The sequence below is a fragment of the Notamacropus eugenii genome, chromosome 3 (genome assembly GCF_028372415.1).
Source record: "Notamacropus eugenii isolate mMacEug1 chromosome 3, mMacEug1.pri_v2, whole genome shotgun sequence".
NCBI lineage: Eukaryota > Metazoa > Chordata > Mammalia > Diprotodontia > Macropodidae > Notamacropus > Notamacropus eugenii.
The window spans coordinates 346,621,865-346,640,716 of NC_092874.1; the positions used below are offsets into that span (position 1 = coordinate 346,621,865).

At 34.8% G+C, this 18,852-nt stretch overlaps 1 protein-coding gene across 9 annotated transcripts in view; it reads right to left on the bottom strand.

Annotated features, from left to right (window-relative positions):
* Window positions 1-1,854: 1,854 nt before the first annotated feature.
* Window positions 1,855-18,852, bottom strand: part of CEP120 (centrosomal protein 120) — a 104,741-nt gene continuing 87,743 nt past the window's right edge. For 8 of the 9 annotated variants that reach the window (XM_072597173.1, XM_072597174.1, XM_072597176.1 and 5 more), the window contains 3 exons: window positions 14,817-14,915; window positions 5,807-5,952; window positions 1,855-3,654 (listed from right to left, as the gene is read on the bottom strand). In XM_072597173.1, coding sequence (XP_072453274.1) covers window positions 3,420-3,654; window positions 5,807-5,952; window positions 14,817-14,915 — 480 coding nt within the window. In that variant the 3' untranslated portion in view covers window positions 1,855-3,419. The remainder of the gene's footprint in view (window positions 3,655-5,806; window positions 5,953-14,816; window positions 14,916-18,852) is intronic. The other variant, XM_072597175.1, reaches the window with a different exon arrangement.

Sequence of the window (18,852 nt, forward strand, 5' to 3'; positions counted from 1 at the left end):
TTTCTGCTCAATAGAACATAAGCTCCTTGAAGGCTTGGAATATTTAATTTTTACCTTTGTATCCCCACTGCCTAACACTGTGCTTGAAACATACATAGTAACAGCTTAATACATACTTGTTGAATTGAATTGAGACAAGATGGGTTTTGCAGACAATAGAGATGATTACTATTTTTCATATGTCACTGTGCTGATAGCATCAATCATCAAAAGACAGTAAACTCTCCCAAAAGACATACATAATCACTCCATTTTGCAGAAGATTAATAGTCAGTCCCTTCTGGAACCTCCATTTTAGGAAGGGGCAGCAGGGGCAGAGTGATCTTTCAAGATGAGAAAGCTGCTGAGTTGTGATGGAGAAATACTAGAGTCAGAAATGGAACCCAAAAAGAAAATTTAGAATATGGCTGGCCTGGGTACTTTCCTTAAAAACAGAGGTTCTGGGCAGAAATGACCAATTAGAAGAGGGGACTACAGGGTAAGAAGTTAAAATGTAAGTTCCTTAAGGACAAGAACTGTTTTTGTCTTTGTACCTAGAACAGTGATTTCCAGAGAGTATGCTTAATAAAAGTTTGTTGAAATGATCTGAAAACATTGTACAAATCTCTTTTTATATTTATGTTATTCAAATTTTGAAGTGAAGCAGTGGATGAATATTCCCTGGGTTATAGCTGACCAATTCCTATGTTTAAAATTAGAGCACTTAAAAGCTTTCCATAGGACAAACACCAACATTCAAGAGATTATTCAATTTACTTTTTGTTATCAGAATTAAACGGTACTCATTTTAAATGGTCTTTAAATGATGTTTAATCCTCGAAGGAAAGGTACTATTATCATGCTTGAAGTACAATATCTTCTTATAACACTTGATTTGTAGGCTAAAGAAGCATTTCCATAGTCAAAAAGTAGAAACTTTAGAAACAGTTATTAATACAGTAAGATTTTAGCATGAAAGCATGAGTTAGCATGTAACTTGAAACATATTGTTTCCTTTAAAACCACATGCCAAGAACTAACACACTTTAATTGAGTTAGAGCACCTGTGTAGGAATGGTGACATCACAGTGCCTAGAAAAGGATGTTATAATCATACATGACGTCAACATGGCAGATTCCAGACTGTAATCTCAGTGTAAGTGATTAGGCGACTTTGGCAACAAACCGTTGAACCAGGTATCCTAGCTACTTTAAAAATACCTTAGGATAAACAGCTGGAAAAGCGTGTGACATCTACTTTTTCTTAAATACCATAAATTTACTTCAGAGAAGGCTCTTTCAAAGAACAATCTTGAAGGCTCTTGGCCACTAAGGGATGCCACCCTGGAATTATCTGCTTCTCATCTCAATCACTTGATCACTGCCTTCAAGAGACAATAGGCAATGAACATCTTAACCATATTTTGCCATTTTATGTATGAAGCAAACTGTTAATTCACCTATATTTATTCCCAACTGGATATAGAGATAAACAAGAAATATTTCCCCATCCCCCAATTACAGAAAACAAAAAAGCAAGCTTTAATTTTCAGTTGAAATATTTTTTTAAAAAAGAATCTTACTTCCCATGAAAAGCACTTAAAGAGATGTTACTATCTTGTTTTCTTACTTAAAGGCATAATCCACAATTCCAGAGAAGACTTATTTGCATACAAAATGGCTGATGCTGAAAGGGCCACACAAAGTATTAAAATATCAGACCCTCACCATCATAAGCAAAAGTATCTGCAGTATAAGCATGAGAGAAATTCAAAAATAACTACAGAAAGATGACATAAAACTAAACTTACCAAGAACATTTCACCCACACTATCTAGAAGCAAAAGGCAGTTATATAAACATACTACTTAAAAATTTAAAAGTGCATAAAATTCTGATTTTATTTGTTAATTTACATAGAAAAAAACCCATCACTTTTCCTCAGGCAAAGTAAACCACACACCCATTTTAAAATATTCTTTTTTCTTAGGCACCCTCTAGTGTTTGAAAATTGTCAAATCTAACACACAGAGAAACTGAAAGAAAATAATGATAATATTTTCAACAAGTTTTCCCTCAAACACACAAAAAGATTACAATTCCATTCAAGTGGCACAAAATCAATCAGAGAAAATATTCAACCATAATTAATATAACTCTTTTTAAGAAGTTACACACTTCTACCCCACACCCCCGCCCCCCAAAAAAGGAATTTAGGTTGATCTTCAAAATATCCTATTAATGACTTTAAGGGGGTTATTGGTAAGTAGAATATCTTTCCCCAAAGGGTCAAATTTTCAAATTACCCCATTTTGGAATTCATAAAACTGACCTAAACAATTAACTTTGCTATAAAAATTTTGAGTACACTGATAAAATATGTTGTAAAAAGGAGGTGAAAAATGTTGCTCTGGGAACTAAAACTTAAAAGAATTCTGAATCAGTACAATGCCTGGCTCTGAAGAAAACAACAGAAAGAAACACTTGGAGTTTTACAGACTTGGCACTATAGGAAGTCCAGTGAATTATTTTCATTTAAATAAAAAAAGGTTAAAATGGAGGGGAAAATTAGTATCAATTTTCATTCATTTATTTTCTCAGCTGAAACCTTTAAAATGTCTGTTTCCCCACTGAGGAAAAAGGATTTGCACTAGTATGTCACTATTACTGAAATAAGGGTTTTATCTCTAATTCTAAGAGAAAACAACTCCATCTTGTATGTAGGACTAGAAGAAAACACAAGTATCAAGATGTTTTTCTAAAAGGTTAGGAGTAAAATACTTAAAATGTGAACATGAGTTCAATGGATCTTGTAACTAAAAAAAAAAAATCAAAACCTTTTAAACTGTATTAAAACAAATAGACTGGGTTTTTATTATTGTGCAGCCGATTATTGAACATGGCTTCTCTGTACTGAACATACTGCTTCCTGCTTAAAGACATTATCTGCAACTGTTACACATTTGCAGAAAAAAAAGTTATACTGTCTAAAAAGAATTAAATAAAACTTACTGAATTTACAGTGGTCTCAACTTTAAGATATTTACATACATGTAACAGGACACAGCATTTATAAAGTGCAACATATATTTTTTGGCTCAATGTATAAAATTATGTCACTGGGAATTACTACAGTCATCTTTCCCTAGACAAATTTAATGAAAAGCTATTTTGAAAGTAAGCCATCAAATGATAGATTATGAGAAACACTGAAAAGTTGCTTAGTGAGTATATAAAAAGAAATTACAAATAAAACCAGTATGGGAGAGGTAGAATAGATTTAACGTAAATAAAAACCAAATAAATACTATGTAATAACAAAAAAAATCTTTTCATGGAGTGAAAAAAAACCAGCCTTTTAAACATTTTCCTGCTTTCAGAGTTTTACAATGAAATTAGAACTCAGATTTAAAGTCTTAGTAAAGATTTTCCAAATGTTATTAATTACTGGTACTGCTTTTGGCCAAAGCTTCTCTGATCTGACGATCCAGTTCACTTATTATCCGATCCTCATGATTATACACACCCGTTCTCATCAAAGTATCTCTTTCTTCTATTAGACGAGTCAGATAATCATCCAAATCTTCTTCAAAAGCTTTTCCACCCGGGCTCTCCTTTTTTCCACTTGCAATCTCTCTGGAATTCTGGAACTGTTCTGAGTCTTGTTTCCTTAACCTGATAAAACAGAAACAAATTCCACTTTGATAGGAAGCCACTTCTCTATTTTGGTATCGAGAAACTACATTCCAAATTATTTGATAGTAAAACAAGTCATAGTAAATCAAGCTGTTAGCAAAGGCTGAAAAAAAGGAAAGGTTAAGGAACGTCAGAGTCTCTCTCTGGCTTATCTAATTTCTGGAGGACACATCCTTTGCCTGGATATCACTTTTCCTTGTAATAGGTATTTTCATACCTGTCTTTCCCCCTGAGAGCAGGCTTCTGTTTCATATCTTTCATCTCTGGCATCTAGCACAGCACTGTGTACACAGAAGGCATTTAATATATATATTCAACTAAAATGACAGAGTACCTTGCTACTACATTATTTCTGTAAGTCATACTTTATGTTACAATCATTAATTTTTAAAAGTTGGGAGGGGGTCCTAGAAGATAGTAACAAAATTATATACCTTCTGCTTGAATACTTCTAATGACAGAGATCTTGGTGCTTTAGTCCATTTCATTTTTGGACAGCTCTTATGCTTACTCTATATATCAGTCCTAAGTCAGTCCAGTGGAGGAACATCTCATACCTGTATTACATTTTGACATAATAACCCATCAGAGGATCAAAAGTTTTGAGCTACGAAGGACCTTAGGGCTTATCTAGTTCAAGTCCTCCACTTTATAGATGAAGAAATCAAAGCTTAGTGAGAAGCAACGTGCCAAAGGTCACGTAGGAAGCAGAGAATCATGGGATTCTCTGACTCCAGATGTCCTGTGATTGTAAAATCCAGCACTTTTTCTACTATAGGCAGCTGGGTGGTACAGTGGGTACAGCACTGGATCTGGAGTCAGGAAGAACCTGAGTTCAAAACTTACTGGTTGAGTGACTCTGGGTAAGTCATTTAACCGCTGTTTGCCTCAGTTTCCTCATCTGTAAAATGGGGATAATAATAGCACCTACCTCCCAGGATTGTTGTGAGGATCAAATGAAAAACTAATTGCAAAGAACTGAGTACGATGCCTGACACACAATAAGAGCTATACAAACATTAACTACCATGTTATTATTATTACCACATGACCCTGTCTCAGTTATTTCAGGACACTTATCATCACCATTCACTTTGTCTCAGGCTAAAAAACTAGATCCTTCAACTACTATATGTTTTCCTGACCTTTCTTATACTGGTAGCTCTCCTCTGCACGTACTCTAATCTCCTAACTCTTCAAATATAATACTCAAATATAATACTCAATACTTCACATGTGGTCTGACCAGGGCAGAATCTATTACCCTCCTTTGAAATGGGCATTATATTATTACAAATGAAGCCCTTTTCTAAAGAAAACACAAAAAGTTGTACTGTGTAGTATCACAGCTGTGGTTACTGTTACTGTCACTATTTTTCAAATGAAATGCTGTCACATCAAGTCTTCTTTCTCTTAAATTTAAATAACTTTTTCAAAAAATTTAAACACAGGAACGATTTATACTATCCTATTAAACTTGTCTTGTTGGTTTCACCGAACATTCTGTGTTGAGATCTTTTAGAATCTTGGTTCTGTTGTCATTTTCAGTTGTTTTAGCTACAAATTTGACAAGCAAGTTCTCTATCTTTTCTTCAGAGTCACAGTTAAAAATATTTCATAGGACAGGGCAAAGAAGCTCTGTGGCCTACCCTAAGCTGACCACTGCATCAACTTGCACCCAGGCTGATATCCACCTACCTATTAGTCACCTCTCTTTTGGTTAGGGTGTCCAATCAGCATTAAATTCATCTAACTGTGCTATCATCTAAAGTATATTGCTTCAGCTTGGTCTTCTACAATATAATCAGATATTTTATTACATGAAATGAAGATAAATCATATCCAAAGCATTCCCATAGCTACCTAGCTAGTAACCATATTAAGAAAAGAAATAAAGTTGGTTTGATATAACGTTAGTGAACTCATGATGACTCTTAGTTATTATTTCTTTCTTTGGTAACATTAAAAATAGTCAAGAAGCAATTAACATACCCAAATGTTGAAACATATGACATTTAAAAAACTGCTTACCATCTAAATAGCTTATAATTTATGTAATTCAAAGTTACTTTAGCATAAAGTATCCCTTATAAGCAGTTTCTCATTTCAAGAGTCAATAGTTAGATCATACCTGTTGAGTTCATTTCTTATATCTAATAGTTCTTGTCGCTCAGTTTTCATCGTGTCTTTCTCTTCTGCTGCCAGATAACGTAATCTCATGTGTTCTAGTTCTTCCTGTTGTTTTTTAAGACGGGCCATTTGACTCTCTTGCTCACGCTAAAAAAAAAAAAAATTATTAAATACTTAATATTAAAAGTAAGCACATTTTAATTAGTCTTTAACTTGGAATTATAAACTTTTTTTTTTTTTTGCAATTCACATAGTAGTTAAGCCCCTCTGACTTTAAGATCAAACCACCCATAATGTCATTTCTTTGAGTAGAAAAACAGGTGAGTACTATTACAGGATTTTTGTGATAGGTTATGAGTCCCATTTGGTTATCTGTAGTTAGCTAGAGTGTTCCACTGACTATTGGAATGCCTCTAGTATACTATGTTGGCCCACTGTGGCAAATTTTTGGTAGAACATGGATGAGAACTGTATAGAGAATGCATGGGCTGTGATTTATGTCATTGACACAAACTCCAGAGATGATGAAATCACGTATTTATTTATGTATTTACTCAAATGAGTCAGTGAAATGGCAGGCCCATTTATATGTTCTCGTTGTAGAAGCTACAATATAATCTTCATAAATACAATTCTACGAATAAACATGATAAACAATAAAAAGCAACATCAAGCAGCACTGCCTACATTTCCTAATGCAAAAGAAAGCAAATTTACTTAGCTGGTACTCTAAAATACTTGATGATTGAACTCCTGAATTTCTAAGAGTTTAATTCAATAAGAATTCACAGAATAATCAGTAGCACAGATTCTGATCTTAAGCACTTTTATCCCTACTTTGAAGTCTTTCTAGGTCTTCTCTTTTCATGCTATACTGTCTCACTTGGTGATATCATCAGCTTCCCTGGATTTAATTATTATCTTTATGCAGACCAATTCCTAGATCTATGTATCCAGACTGAACCTCTCTTCTCAGGTTATCCTGCATCAAAAAAGGTGTCTTTCAATATCTCAAATTCGATAGCATCTCAAACTCACTACGTTTGCAAAAGAACTGATTTCCCTCCAAACTTTCCCTTTTGCAAACTTACATATTGCAGACACCATCATCTACTAAGTGTACAACCTCAGAGTCATCCTCAACTCCACACTCTCTCTCACACCATTTATCTAATTTGGTGCCAAGTCTTCTCATTTCTACCTTCATAACTCTCCTCTATTTTCCCTTCTTTCCCCCACATAAACATCACCTCCAGTTCAGGCCTTTACATCTCTAACCTGGACTACTGGAATACCTTTCTGCTTCAAATCTCTCCCCAGTTCAATACACGTTACATTCACTCAACTGTCAAAGTGATTTCTGTAAAGCACACAGGTAGAGCAGGTCACTCTTCTTTCCTTTTCTCTCTCCCCTCAGTCTATATACTCCAGGGGCTTCCTGTTAATTTCAGGATCAAATACTTTGGCCTTTAAAACAGCTTTCACAGCCTGGCACCTTTCTACCCTTGTCTTCTTAGAACCTGACTCCTCTCTATGTTCTCTGTTACCCAGTGACAGTGGCTTCCTCACTGCTCCTCAGACAAGTCCATCTCTCAACTCGATACATTTTTCAGTCTGTCCCCCATGCCTATAATTCTTTCCCTCCTCCTATCCATCTCTTGCCTTCTGCATGCCTTTCCTGGTCCCCTTTAACACTAATGCCTTTCCCTTGAGGTTTTCCCTATTTAATCCCTTATGTATCATATTTATACATAGTTTTTGTACATTCTCCTTCCAATTAGATGGTGAATCCCTTTCTTTGTACCCCTAAAGCTTAGCATAGTGCTTGGAACTTAAATGTTTCCTGACCTCTTTGAGATAAAAACCCAATAGTGGTATATCAACATATCTCAAACTGAACTCATTATCATTCCCCTAAAGCCCTTCCCTCTTTCTAGTTTTACTACTAAGGCACCACTATCCTCCCAATCATGCAGGCTTGAAACCTATATGTCACCTTCAAGTCCTCATTCTTTCCTCACTCCTATCCAACCAGCTGTCAAGTCCTGTTGTTTCTACCTGCATATTTCTCCTGTGCACGCGAGCATGTAAATGCACGCACACACACACGCATGCGCACACGCACACACAAGCACACACTATCTCTTTCTCTCCCACCACTTCTCCTCTGCCACTATCATCACCCTCCCTGGTGAAGGCCCTCATCATCTCATGCCTCAACTACTACGATAGCCTGCTGGTTGCTCTCCTTGCCTCAAGTCTCTCCCCACTCCAGTCCATCCTCCATTCAGCTACCAAAGGGATCTTCCTAAAGCACAGGTCAAAGACCTTCCCCTTCCCCCTCTTTCAATAAGCCTTAGTAACTCCACATAATCTCCAGGATCAAATTTAAAATATTCTGTTTGGCTTTTAAAGCCCCTCATAATCTGGCCCCTTCCTACCTTCTGGTTCTCTTATACTTTATTCCCTTCCACATGTACTCTGTAATCTGGTCAAACTAGCTTCCTTTGTATTTCTCCCAATTCCAGGCTTTTTCAACTGGCTGTCCCCCATGCCTGGAGTAATCTCCTTCCTCATTTCATTTACTGGCTTTTTACAAGGATCAGCTAAAATCCTACTCTCTCTGTCTTTCCCTAGTCCCTTTTATTTAATGCTAATGCCTTCCTTCTGAGATCACCTCCAATTTATCCAGAATAGACCGCATTTGTAGAGTTGTTCATATAATGTCTTCCCCATCAGAATGTGATCTCAGGATTCTGCTCAAGGGTTAGAGCAGCTTTTGCTTTTCACTGTACCCCCCGTGCTTAGCATAGAGCCTAGCACAGAGAAACTTCTTATGAATGCTTACTGGGGTCTTCTATAGATGAAAAAAGTAATTAATTTTCTTTTTACTATAACAGCTACAGGTAGAGGGATGTGGAATTAAAAGGAGTAAAGACACTGAAGTCCTCTTTCTATTCTCATACATTGATATATTTCATATACTTCAGCATCTAAAACATTGTACTGTGAAAAACTGGACTACAGGATTATATTCCTAATTCCTGTTAATTGATTTACCAGTTCTGTTGCAAAATTAAAAAAAAATAATCCTTTACTAGTTCTTCTATGAGACAGGAAGATGATAAAGTATTTGATTATATGACAATATGATATGAAATTCTTTAGCTAAAATCAGTCCCCAAGACCATCTACTAAATGAATGTCTAAAACAGTAAAAGGCTACCTATGAAATCAAGATTTCTGAAGCGAAGTTTTATACCAGCATCATGACTTACTTAAGATGACCACAAAACCACATTTTTAACGTCTTCCTTAAGTAAACCAAAAATCAAAATTAAACTAAAGAATGAAAATTTCTAAAATGTTTTGAAGACATTTTAGTTTATATTTTGAGAGTACTGCAGTTCTGGATAAGTATGCATAAAAATTAAAATGACTCAATTTATGTCTTCTATATTAAAATCTCACATTTTCTAAAGCACTTTGTAGTTCACTTCACAACTCTATGAAGTGGATAAATATTTTTATTTCCATTTTATAGATTTAGGACAATGGCTCATGGGGGCTAGGTGGCTTTTCAACATCATACAGCTATTAAGTGCCAGAGCTGGAATTCTGTCTGACATCTTCTGATTCCAAGTCCATTGTTCGTCCTACTTTATCACGTTACCACTTTCATCTCAATACAACTTTCTTGTAACAAGCTTTGTTTTTACTGCCGTTGAAATGACTAAATGTCAAAAGCAAAATCCATTGCTCTTTTTTAACTTTAGAAATTCACAAGCTAACAAGTTTGTGGAAGTGAAATTATTCTTTAAGTAGTTTATGAAAAGCAGACTTACCAATTTTAGTAATCCATGCTTTTCATGACGATATGAAATAAAAATGTGTATTATACTAATGCATGAATACAGTTATATGGGAAAAGTAGGGGGGAGATCTTAACAATAGCTTAATAATGCTACTATGAAAAAAATTATAGATAAAATTGCTTTGCCTTTCTACAAACCATAAGTGAAAACAAAGAAACCACAACAAAACTGGATACTTTTGTAGTACTGTCCACTTCCTAAATGCATCTCACTGGTGATATGCAAATGGAAGATACTCAATGAATATTAACTCAACTGAACCACTGGTTTGGTTCTTAGTATTAAATTCTATTAATCTTTGAGAAACTTATTTTGTCACTGGTTGAGGATTCTTCACCTAACCCAAATTGAATTACTTAATTTTAAAACAATTTCCTAATAATTAGATATTTTTCACCTTTCTCTAAAACTTATTGGGAATGATTTAAATGATTTAAAATTCTTATCACATTTAAAAAGAAAATAAAATTAAAAACTAGCAAAAGAAAGCCTCCCTGCTGCCAGGTGTTCTGGGTAAAAAGCTCTTCCATCAAGGGAGCACAAGCTTTATTTTGCCATTGCCGCCTATAAATCTGGAAGGAAGATGTAAACATACATATATACTAGACTAAACAATAGCTAAAAAGTGGCCACTACTCACTCTTCTACTCACAGATACCAAGCAAGTCTGTGGGAAAAACTTAGAACTGAAGCTAAGGAACTCAAGTCAAGTTTTCTGAAAATAACCCAGAGCTGACAAGTCAGTAGGAGGGCCTGGATGGTTTCAAGACACAGTTTTTAACCAAGACTTGGCCTTCCAACCGTTTTTTTTTCTCCAAACAAAGATTTATATCCTGTCCTTGGCTAAATTACTTATAAATTAATCAAATTAATTACTCTCAGTGGATAAGCAAGAGACTGGACAAGATAGCACCCATGTCAGCCAATGAAGTCTGTGTTTTTTAAACTTAATATATCAGCTTGTTTTTAAACAGTCTATAGTGAACATATATGGCAAAGAGCTTACATTTTTTTCCTGTTTCCTTTCTCAGAAAATATACTTCAACATACACACATATAATGGAAATGTTGAATTTTCTACATTAGAAAGGTAAAACTACTTATTTCTTTCAAAAGTGATTCACTTGAAAGAAAAAAGCATAGTTGCCCCTTTTTCACATGTAGCTAGGCCAATAAGATTCTAACAGGCACCCATAACACTTTTAGATATCTAAAGAATTGTTCAGTGCACTGAAGAAGTAACATACATATAGCCCATCACAGAATAGGAGGCACTGGGGAAACATTCTTTGCTTATTTTATTATGTTAATTGAGAGGTATATTTTGATTAAAAAAAACTTGAAAACACATCAAAGCTATTTCTACATGATCTCCTACCGTAGGGGGTAAAAAGAGAAAACTAAACTGCCTCTGAAGTTTTCAACAACTTATGTCACTTGTAACCATGTTACACTTCACCCCATGATAACAAACAGAATGTCTGGGTATCATTTATTTAATTTCAAAGTTAGAAAATATTTTTTGTGTTTCACTTATTTTTATGCTGTCACAGCTGTAGTTTAACTTAACAAAGAACAAAGAAATCTGATAATTTGGAAATAGTGACTTTTACGGTGGCAAAGCAGAGGAAAAGAGAATTTTTCTAAATACTTAGCTAGTAGATTATGCTTTTTTAATTCACAAATTGACTGTACTAGGTCACCTTTGAGTAATGGAAAGCTCTGTTTAAACATTTCTTTGGCAATGGGCATAAAGCATTAGATCTCATTTCTACAACTTGCCAGCTGGGTTTTGTCATTAACATTTATTAACCATCTACGATAGGGCTTTCAACGTCTAATCCGCACGATACAAATGTTTTGTATGGTCCTCCAGAGGGCTTTGGTGTGACAAATTACTGGCATGGATTACATCCCCGTGGCTATTCACCAGAGGCAACGCAAAATTAACATGGTACTAATCCAATTTAAACAAGAAATTGTACAAACTATCCTCTGAACAAAAACAGATCAGGAATTCCAATTTTATATTCAATCCACGATAAATGTGTTTTTAATCAAGAGTTTTTGGAAAAATTCTAAAGTGATTTTCACACCAATGAAAAGTGACAGCCTGTCCAAGTCCAAACTTAAACTTTCACCTATACAACATCATAATTTGTAACGCCCTGGTGCAGTTCACTGAGTTTCTTTACCCTTTTCCTAGAGTGGTGCTTCTCAAGCTGTGATCTAACACTTAGGTTACAGTACAATAGTGGAGAATAGACTGTTAAACAGTCATGAACTTTTCAGATTTTTTAAAACAACATAATTATTTTTTTCTTATGTTTTAAATTCTAAAGGTATGTTAAAAATTAGAGCAACTGATACATATAGGGTTATGAATGCTACTCAAAGGTGAAATTTTTTCCATGGATATTAGTTAAAAACATACATCATTATTTTAATTGCCATTAAATTAGGGCTTATAAATAAATTAATATTGTTGCACATTCCTCCAAAGTAAATTAACAAAGGAGGCAATGTAGCAGACTGAATGCTTGATTTAGAGTCAGATGGCCTGGCCCCCTATGTGTGAACTCAGGCAAGACAGCAACCATCTCTGGGCCTCAGTTTCTTCATCTCTAAAATGAAGGGGTTGGTTGGACTAAGGTGACCTATAATCCTTTAACACCTATTTTAATTACACTGATCAAAACTGCCACTTTATATTGACAGCACTCTTTTACTCCCTTACCATCACAATAGGTAGCACAAAAATACAAGTTACTTCTGTGAATTACTCTATTAAGAGATTAGTAACTCTCCAACTGCTCTGCACAACATTACTCAGCTCTTTGAATGGCTGTCTCCACTCCCTTACCACGTATTCTTTTCTTAACAATACAATCTGGCTTTCATCTTGGTCAGATTCAATAATAGGGCCTTTTCTTGGTTTCCTCCTTATTATTACAGCTATATCTGACACGCCTCCCCTATTTCCCCTTCCCCTTTCTAGATTTCTGTGACACTACAGCTGTCCAGGTTTCCTTCTATTTGCTAGACATTCTTTCTCTGGCTTTTCTGCTAGCTAGTTCTTCTTCTACTACCACCTGCACGTGTGTATCACCTTATAATTCACATGTTTTATTTAACCTCACATTAAATTTATTTATTCTCACTGTTCAAACTGTTTATTAATAATTCTCAAATCTATAATTTTATTCTTTCTAGCTTCTTAGCTGCAGTTGAATAGAGGACATTTCTTGAAATTAGTAGAGCTGAAAGAAAATGGATCTTTTCACTCCCAAACCACAGGCTTCCCAATTTCCTATTATTATTGTACCAAAATTCTCTAGGTTTCTTAAACCTTCCAAAAAAAATTATTTCAACTTTTCTCTTTCATCCTGAACATCTATTAACCTTGTCCTATTTTTTTAACGGTAATTTTTCATAGGTGCTTCTCAGCTTTTCTAGCCGTAGTAAGTAATTTCCTAGTACAGGCCCTTAGCACTTCTTGCCTAGAACAATCCAACAGCTTTAAAGTTGGTCACTTTGCATCTACTCATTCCTCACTAATGCAAAATTACTACGCTACAGGACTGTACTAAGATTTTTTGAACAATTTATAACCATACTCTTATGAATGCTATCCTAAATATTATTTCTTGCCTTCTCAATGGGAGGGGGAGGAAAGAGAGAGGGAGGAGGAAGAGAATTTGGAACTGAAAATAAACATTTTTAAAAACTTAAAAAAGAATGCTATCCCAGCAATGAAGTTTTTTCTTATTAAGAAAAAAAATTGACTATTACCCTCAATGTCATTAAATTATTTTGTCTTAGGTCAGTAATAACTTATTAAGCAAGACAAAGAACTCACAATGGTTCTCTACTCCATCGAAGCTCTGCTTCTCAGCAGCGCAGCATCTGAGACCATCAGGTAACATTTCTTTAACTTCCTTTGTCATTCTTGCAAAACGGGCTGATTATTGATTAACCCTATTTATGACTCTTCTCTCTTGTTCCATCAGTCCCTTCAGTACTGAGGTAGTCAGTTGGCAATATTTTATAAATTTTCCCATCTAAATAGTAGGCTCCTTGAAGGCAACTTAGCTTTTTCTTTTTTAAACAGCTTCCCATCATGGTACTTTGTAAATGCTGTTCAACAAAGTCTTTACTCATACTTAATACAGTATAACATTTTACATGTTAAATGCTATTTGATGATCATGAGGAAAGATTAGGGGGAAACAGAACAAAACAAAATAGCTTATATATTAGAACAAAAATATAGATACTGGACAAAAGCCAAGTTTAGGATAGGTTAAAAATGAATCATGACTAACTTTTAAGATGTTAAAATGTTTAGATCACCTAGATTAGCCTCAAAATAAAGAACCATGTTTGTACCTTATATCTCCCTCTACTTCACTGGGTATAACTTTGCCTATATGTTCCTTTGAAAGCTTTCCATCAGTAACTGTGTTTGGATATTTTTGTCTCATAATTGTAAACAGACCACAAATGTCTCTCTGACAGATGTCCCTACTCGAAGGCTCTTTGTCTCACATCACCCTTTTTCAGTAGTAGGAAGGAAAAAAAGCAAAAGAAAACAAACCAAGAAAAACTACGAGGTTTTCACACTTTACTTTTTCCCAACTACAGAACAATCTCGTTTATGTCCTTTACTCTATCCCAGTGAATTGACATATATCCCTATGAATTAAACATGTTATATTCTTAAATGGAAGACTATTTAACAATGCTTTTTTTCACATTAAAAAAAAAGACCCCAATACTCTCACTGGAAAAGAAACTCATTAAAAAAGGGGAGATGAACAGCAGTTAGTTGTAAGTAAAAGTGGAAGAAGAAAATACAACTTGGTGAATGGCCATTAAAATATATTCCCAACATCCCATAGGTGAGAGTAGAGAAAGATGGCTAACCAGTTAAAAATAGAAGCACCAAGTGGTTTTAGTTTCAAGTAAGGAAAGTAGCACTCTATACTTTAAAAGAAGAAAAAAATTCCTATACATAAAAATAAACTCTCAAATTTTAGAAGTTTGGACAAGAACTAATACCAAATGTATGAGTCTAAAAAAGTAAAAAGAAAAATTAAACATTAAAATAAAGACAAAGTTCAGCGAACGACACACCTGCTTTAATCTTGCAAGTTCTTTCAGAGCTCGACTCCATTGCTGCTTGTAATGTAGTTTAGACTTAGTTGCTGATTCCAACTTTCTTTCAAGTTCAACCTAATAGTAATTAAAATCATATCAAATGAAACGCTACGCCATAGTATACAATCACTGAAAGATAATATACACAAAGAGTCTGCCTAAAGAAAAGAGTTTATGTAGTGTAACAAATGACATAATCTAAAACTGTTACATAATTTAGTGTAAATATTATGGCACACGAACATTTTCTTGTTTAAAATATAGTCTTATTTTTATGGTCTAACAGTCTATACACAAAGGACCTAGATTAGTACAAGCCTCCAGACAGTTACCATAAATGTGTTTAATATATGTATATTATATAAAGATCTTTTGTGTGGTAAAAAAAAAATCCTTTTTTTCTATTAAAAAAACAGTTTGGTTAGCATTCCAGTTTAGCTGGCACTCTGAATTCTTAGAAACAAATTATTCCTTTGGATAAAAGCCTCCATGTGAAATCTGGTTCTATAATATAAAAGAAAATTAAGAGGGCTGGCATAGATTATTTTTATAATTGTATTTTGTAAAATCCTAGACCAGACAAAACAGTATGAATGTTTTATCAAAAGTCAGGTTACTAAGGAAAAGTGTAGTCAAAGGTACTTGAAGAATGCTCTAAAGTAAATACAAACAAAAAGGGAAAATGTCTTTGACAATATGCATGGCTTTTATTTTCAACTGTTTCTCAAACATATAAAGAAAAACACTAAAATTGTTTAATAAAAAATGATTATTTTTACTTGCAGCAGGCAATCTGTTGTGCATGAACTGGAGCCAACTTGGCTATGCTTTTGGAATGTACTTTCTCAAAGTTTCAAACCACGTACCAAGCAAATTAATGAAGCCAAAAGACAGTTTTACTATTTAAGTGATAATGTAAAAATGTGTCTGTTAGAGTAAAATAGTGATTTAACAAGCCAGCTTTTAATGCAAAATAATCCAATCTTTCCCACACCACTCCCAACGTTTTTACAGAATTAAGACTCTTCACTATCCAAAAAAATCAATCTTCAGAAAATTCATCTGTAAATCATATGATGGGAAAAGCCTAATGTCAAATTCTGGTTAATATTAACTATTTTGTTACCTATACACAAACATATTCACATACACACTTATCAGAAGTAATATACTCATTATTTTGTTATGGGTCTTTATGGTTAACAAATTTATAATACTTTATATTTCAAATTAAAATTTATTCATCCATGGTGAGTAATAAAATACTGGAGAAAGCACCATAAGGAAAAAAAGATTGATTTTTTTGGTTTGTCTCTCCTTCTTTAAAATGTGCAGAATAAGACTGGTCTCTTTTGGCTTCTAAAGGATTTACAATGAAATTTTGAGTACTCATAGACTTCTTATTCTATTCTGCAATTCACCAGAAAGGGTAAGTTCATATACAATTTCATTAAAACTTTAGTAGACAGTTCAATGATTGGTTCTTTTTTTCTGGCCTATTAAACAATTACACAGTTCTGCATATGCTATTAATCAAACAACAAGTGTTTATTATTAAACACCTAATATGTGCCAGACACTGTGCGAGGTGTTGGAAGATACCAATACAAAAACAAGAAAATTAGTACCCTCAAAGAACTTAAGATTTTACCAGGGGAATACACATCCAGAGGCAAATGAAAAAGAGATACAAATCAAATAGTTGGTTAGGGCCACTCACACCTGGAACAGACCTCTTCAAAAAGGTGGTACATGAGCTGAGCCTTGAAGGGAAGGGGACACAGAGGATGAGGGTACATTCCAGGCACGCAAGGGCATGGATAGAAGACAGATCATCATGTACTAGGAAATGCAAACAGACCAGACTAGTCTGAATATACAGTGCATGAGCAAGGGTAATATGTAATCAGTCAGGAAATGTAGGTTGGAGTAAGACTGTAAAGGGTTTTGAAATGTCAAACAAAGAGTCTGTATTTTATCTTAGAGGAAATAGGGAACCACTGGAACTCCTTGAGTAGGGGAGTGATTGTCACATCTGTATGTGAGAGGTGGGTGGAGTGGGGAAAGGCTGAAAGCTAGGAAACCTCGATCAGAAGTGATTTCTAATAGTCCAGGTAAGAAATGATGAGGGCCTGAATTAGGGTGGTGAATGTAAGAGATTCAGAGAAGGCAGAAATGATGAGACTGCACAACTGATGGAATATAAGTGAGGATGAGGGAAATGAGGAGTAAGTGAGAAAGAAGAGCCAAGAGTAGTTCCTAGGCTGTGAATCTGGATGACTAAAAGAAGAATGGGTGTTTCCTTCAACAAAATAAAGCAGTTACCATCTGCCCCGCAGCTGAGCTTTCCTACATGTTCTGTCCTCCTATATTTTCTGGCTCTGAGAATAGGGACTGGACTGATTTTCTATTTGTATCCCCAGGGCATTTAATGTTTAGTTTCATATCACCAACTGCCCATTCAACCTCTCCAAATGGTTATCCCATAAGCATCACAAACTCAACATCCAAAAAAAGCTCATTATCTCTCCTCCCCTAACCCTTTCTCTCGTAACTTCTTTGCTTATGCTGAGGGAACCATCATCATTCTTTTTAGTCACTCAGATCCACATCCTCAAATTCTTCCTTAACTCTTTCTTATTCACTCCCACTCAGTTGCCTGATATTGTTCTCCAAAAATTATCTTGGCATCAGTCTCATTCTCTTTATCACAAAGCAATTCACCTTAACACCTTTTACCTGGATACATGCAATAGTCTCCTAACTGGTCTGTGATCTATAATCCACCTCCCATAAAACTTCCAAATTAATATACCTAAAATAGAGGTATGTATGATCGTGTCACTTTCCTTCTCAAGAAAATACAAAAGCTTCCTCTTGAAGCTGGAATATAAGAGAAATTTCCTCTATTTGTCTTTCACGCCCTTCACAATCTGGCTCCAGGGGTACCTTTTTGTACATTATTCTTATTCATACACACTCAAATGAAACTCTTCCCCTCCCCCCCAAATTATTTTATATGTATTGTATGTCTAATTTCCTATGATTGTGACATATAGTATTCCCCCAAGAGAAGATATATTTCTTGAGAGCAGGCAACTGGTTTTTGTCTTTGTATATCCATCATCTGGCATGGTCCTTGATACACAGTAGGAATAGATTATCCCTAAGATTCTTTTCTGCTCTAACAGTTTGTGAATCTAGCTTTATATCTTACTATCCCCTCAGCTCCAAACAAATTAGGCAACGGTTGGCACCCATCATTTGCCTTTTGCTTCTTACATTTTCCCCCCTGCGTGAAATGTCCTTTCCCCATTCTCTACCTGTTCAATTCTGTCTGCTTCACAATACTGAACACAATACTTCTCCATTCATAATCTCTGCTTCTCTGAACTCCTAAAGTGCTGTACATCTCATACATCACTTCCAAATTCTAACTTTTCAAATAGTTATAACTAGACTGGGAGCCATTTAAGGCAAGGGTCGAGTTGTGTTCATCTTTGTATCCCCAATAATTATTAGAGTACAGTACCTTGTAAGAAAATGGTGTTAAATAAACATTTCTGAACAAATGAACCAATTAAAAATATCAGTTTATAATAAAAAGACAGTAAGAATTTCAAGAAGGCAGAACTTCTTGGAGTTTCCAAATGACCTACTAGATTACATGAAATTTAAATATTACATAAAGGAAACTGTTCCTCTAAAACTCAGGTCACCTAAATAGTGTCTATTTAAGGTAAAAAGTTCTAGGATTTGAGAAAAGCTGGTTACCAGTGTCACAACTTTTACCCAAACATCTTTTCACTATTCTGCTAATTCAGACCTAGAAAAGTGTCATTATTGGAAGGAAACATCTGATTTTAAAATGCATTGATAATTCTCCATGTTTAAAAAAAGCATGCCATGATATTTAAATAGAGAAGATTGATTAAAAAAAAAAAACCATCCTTAACATGTGGGCTCAGTGACAAAGATGTTGAGGATTTACACTATCTGGCACTGTGCCCCA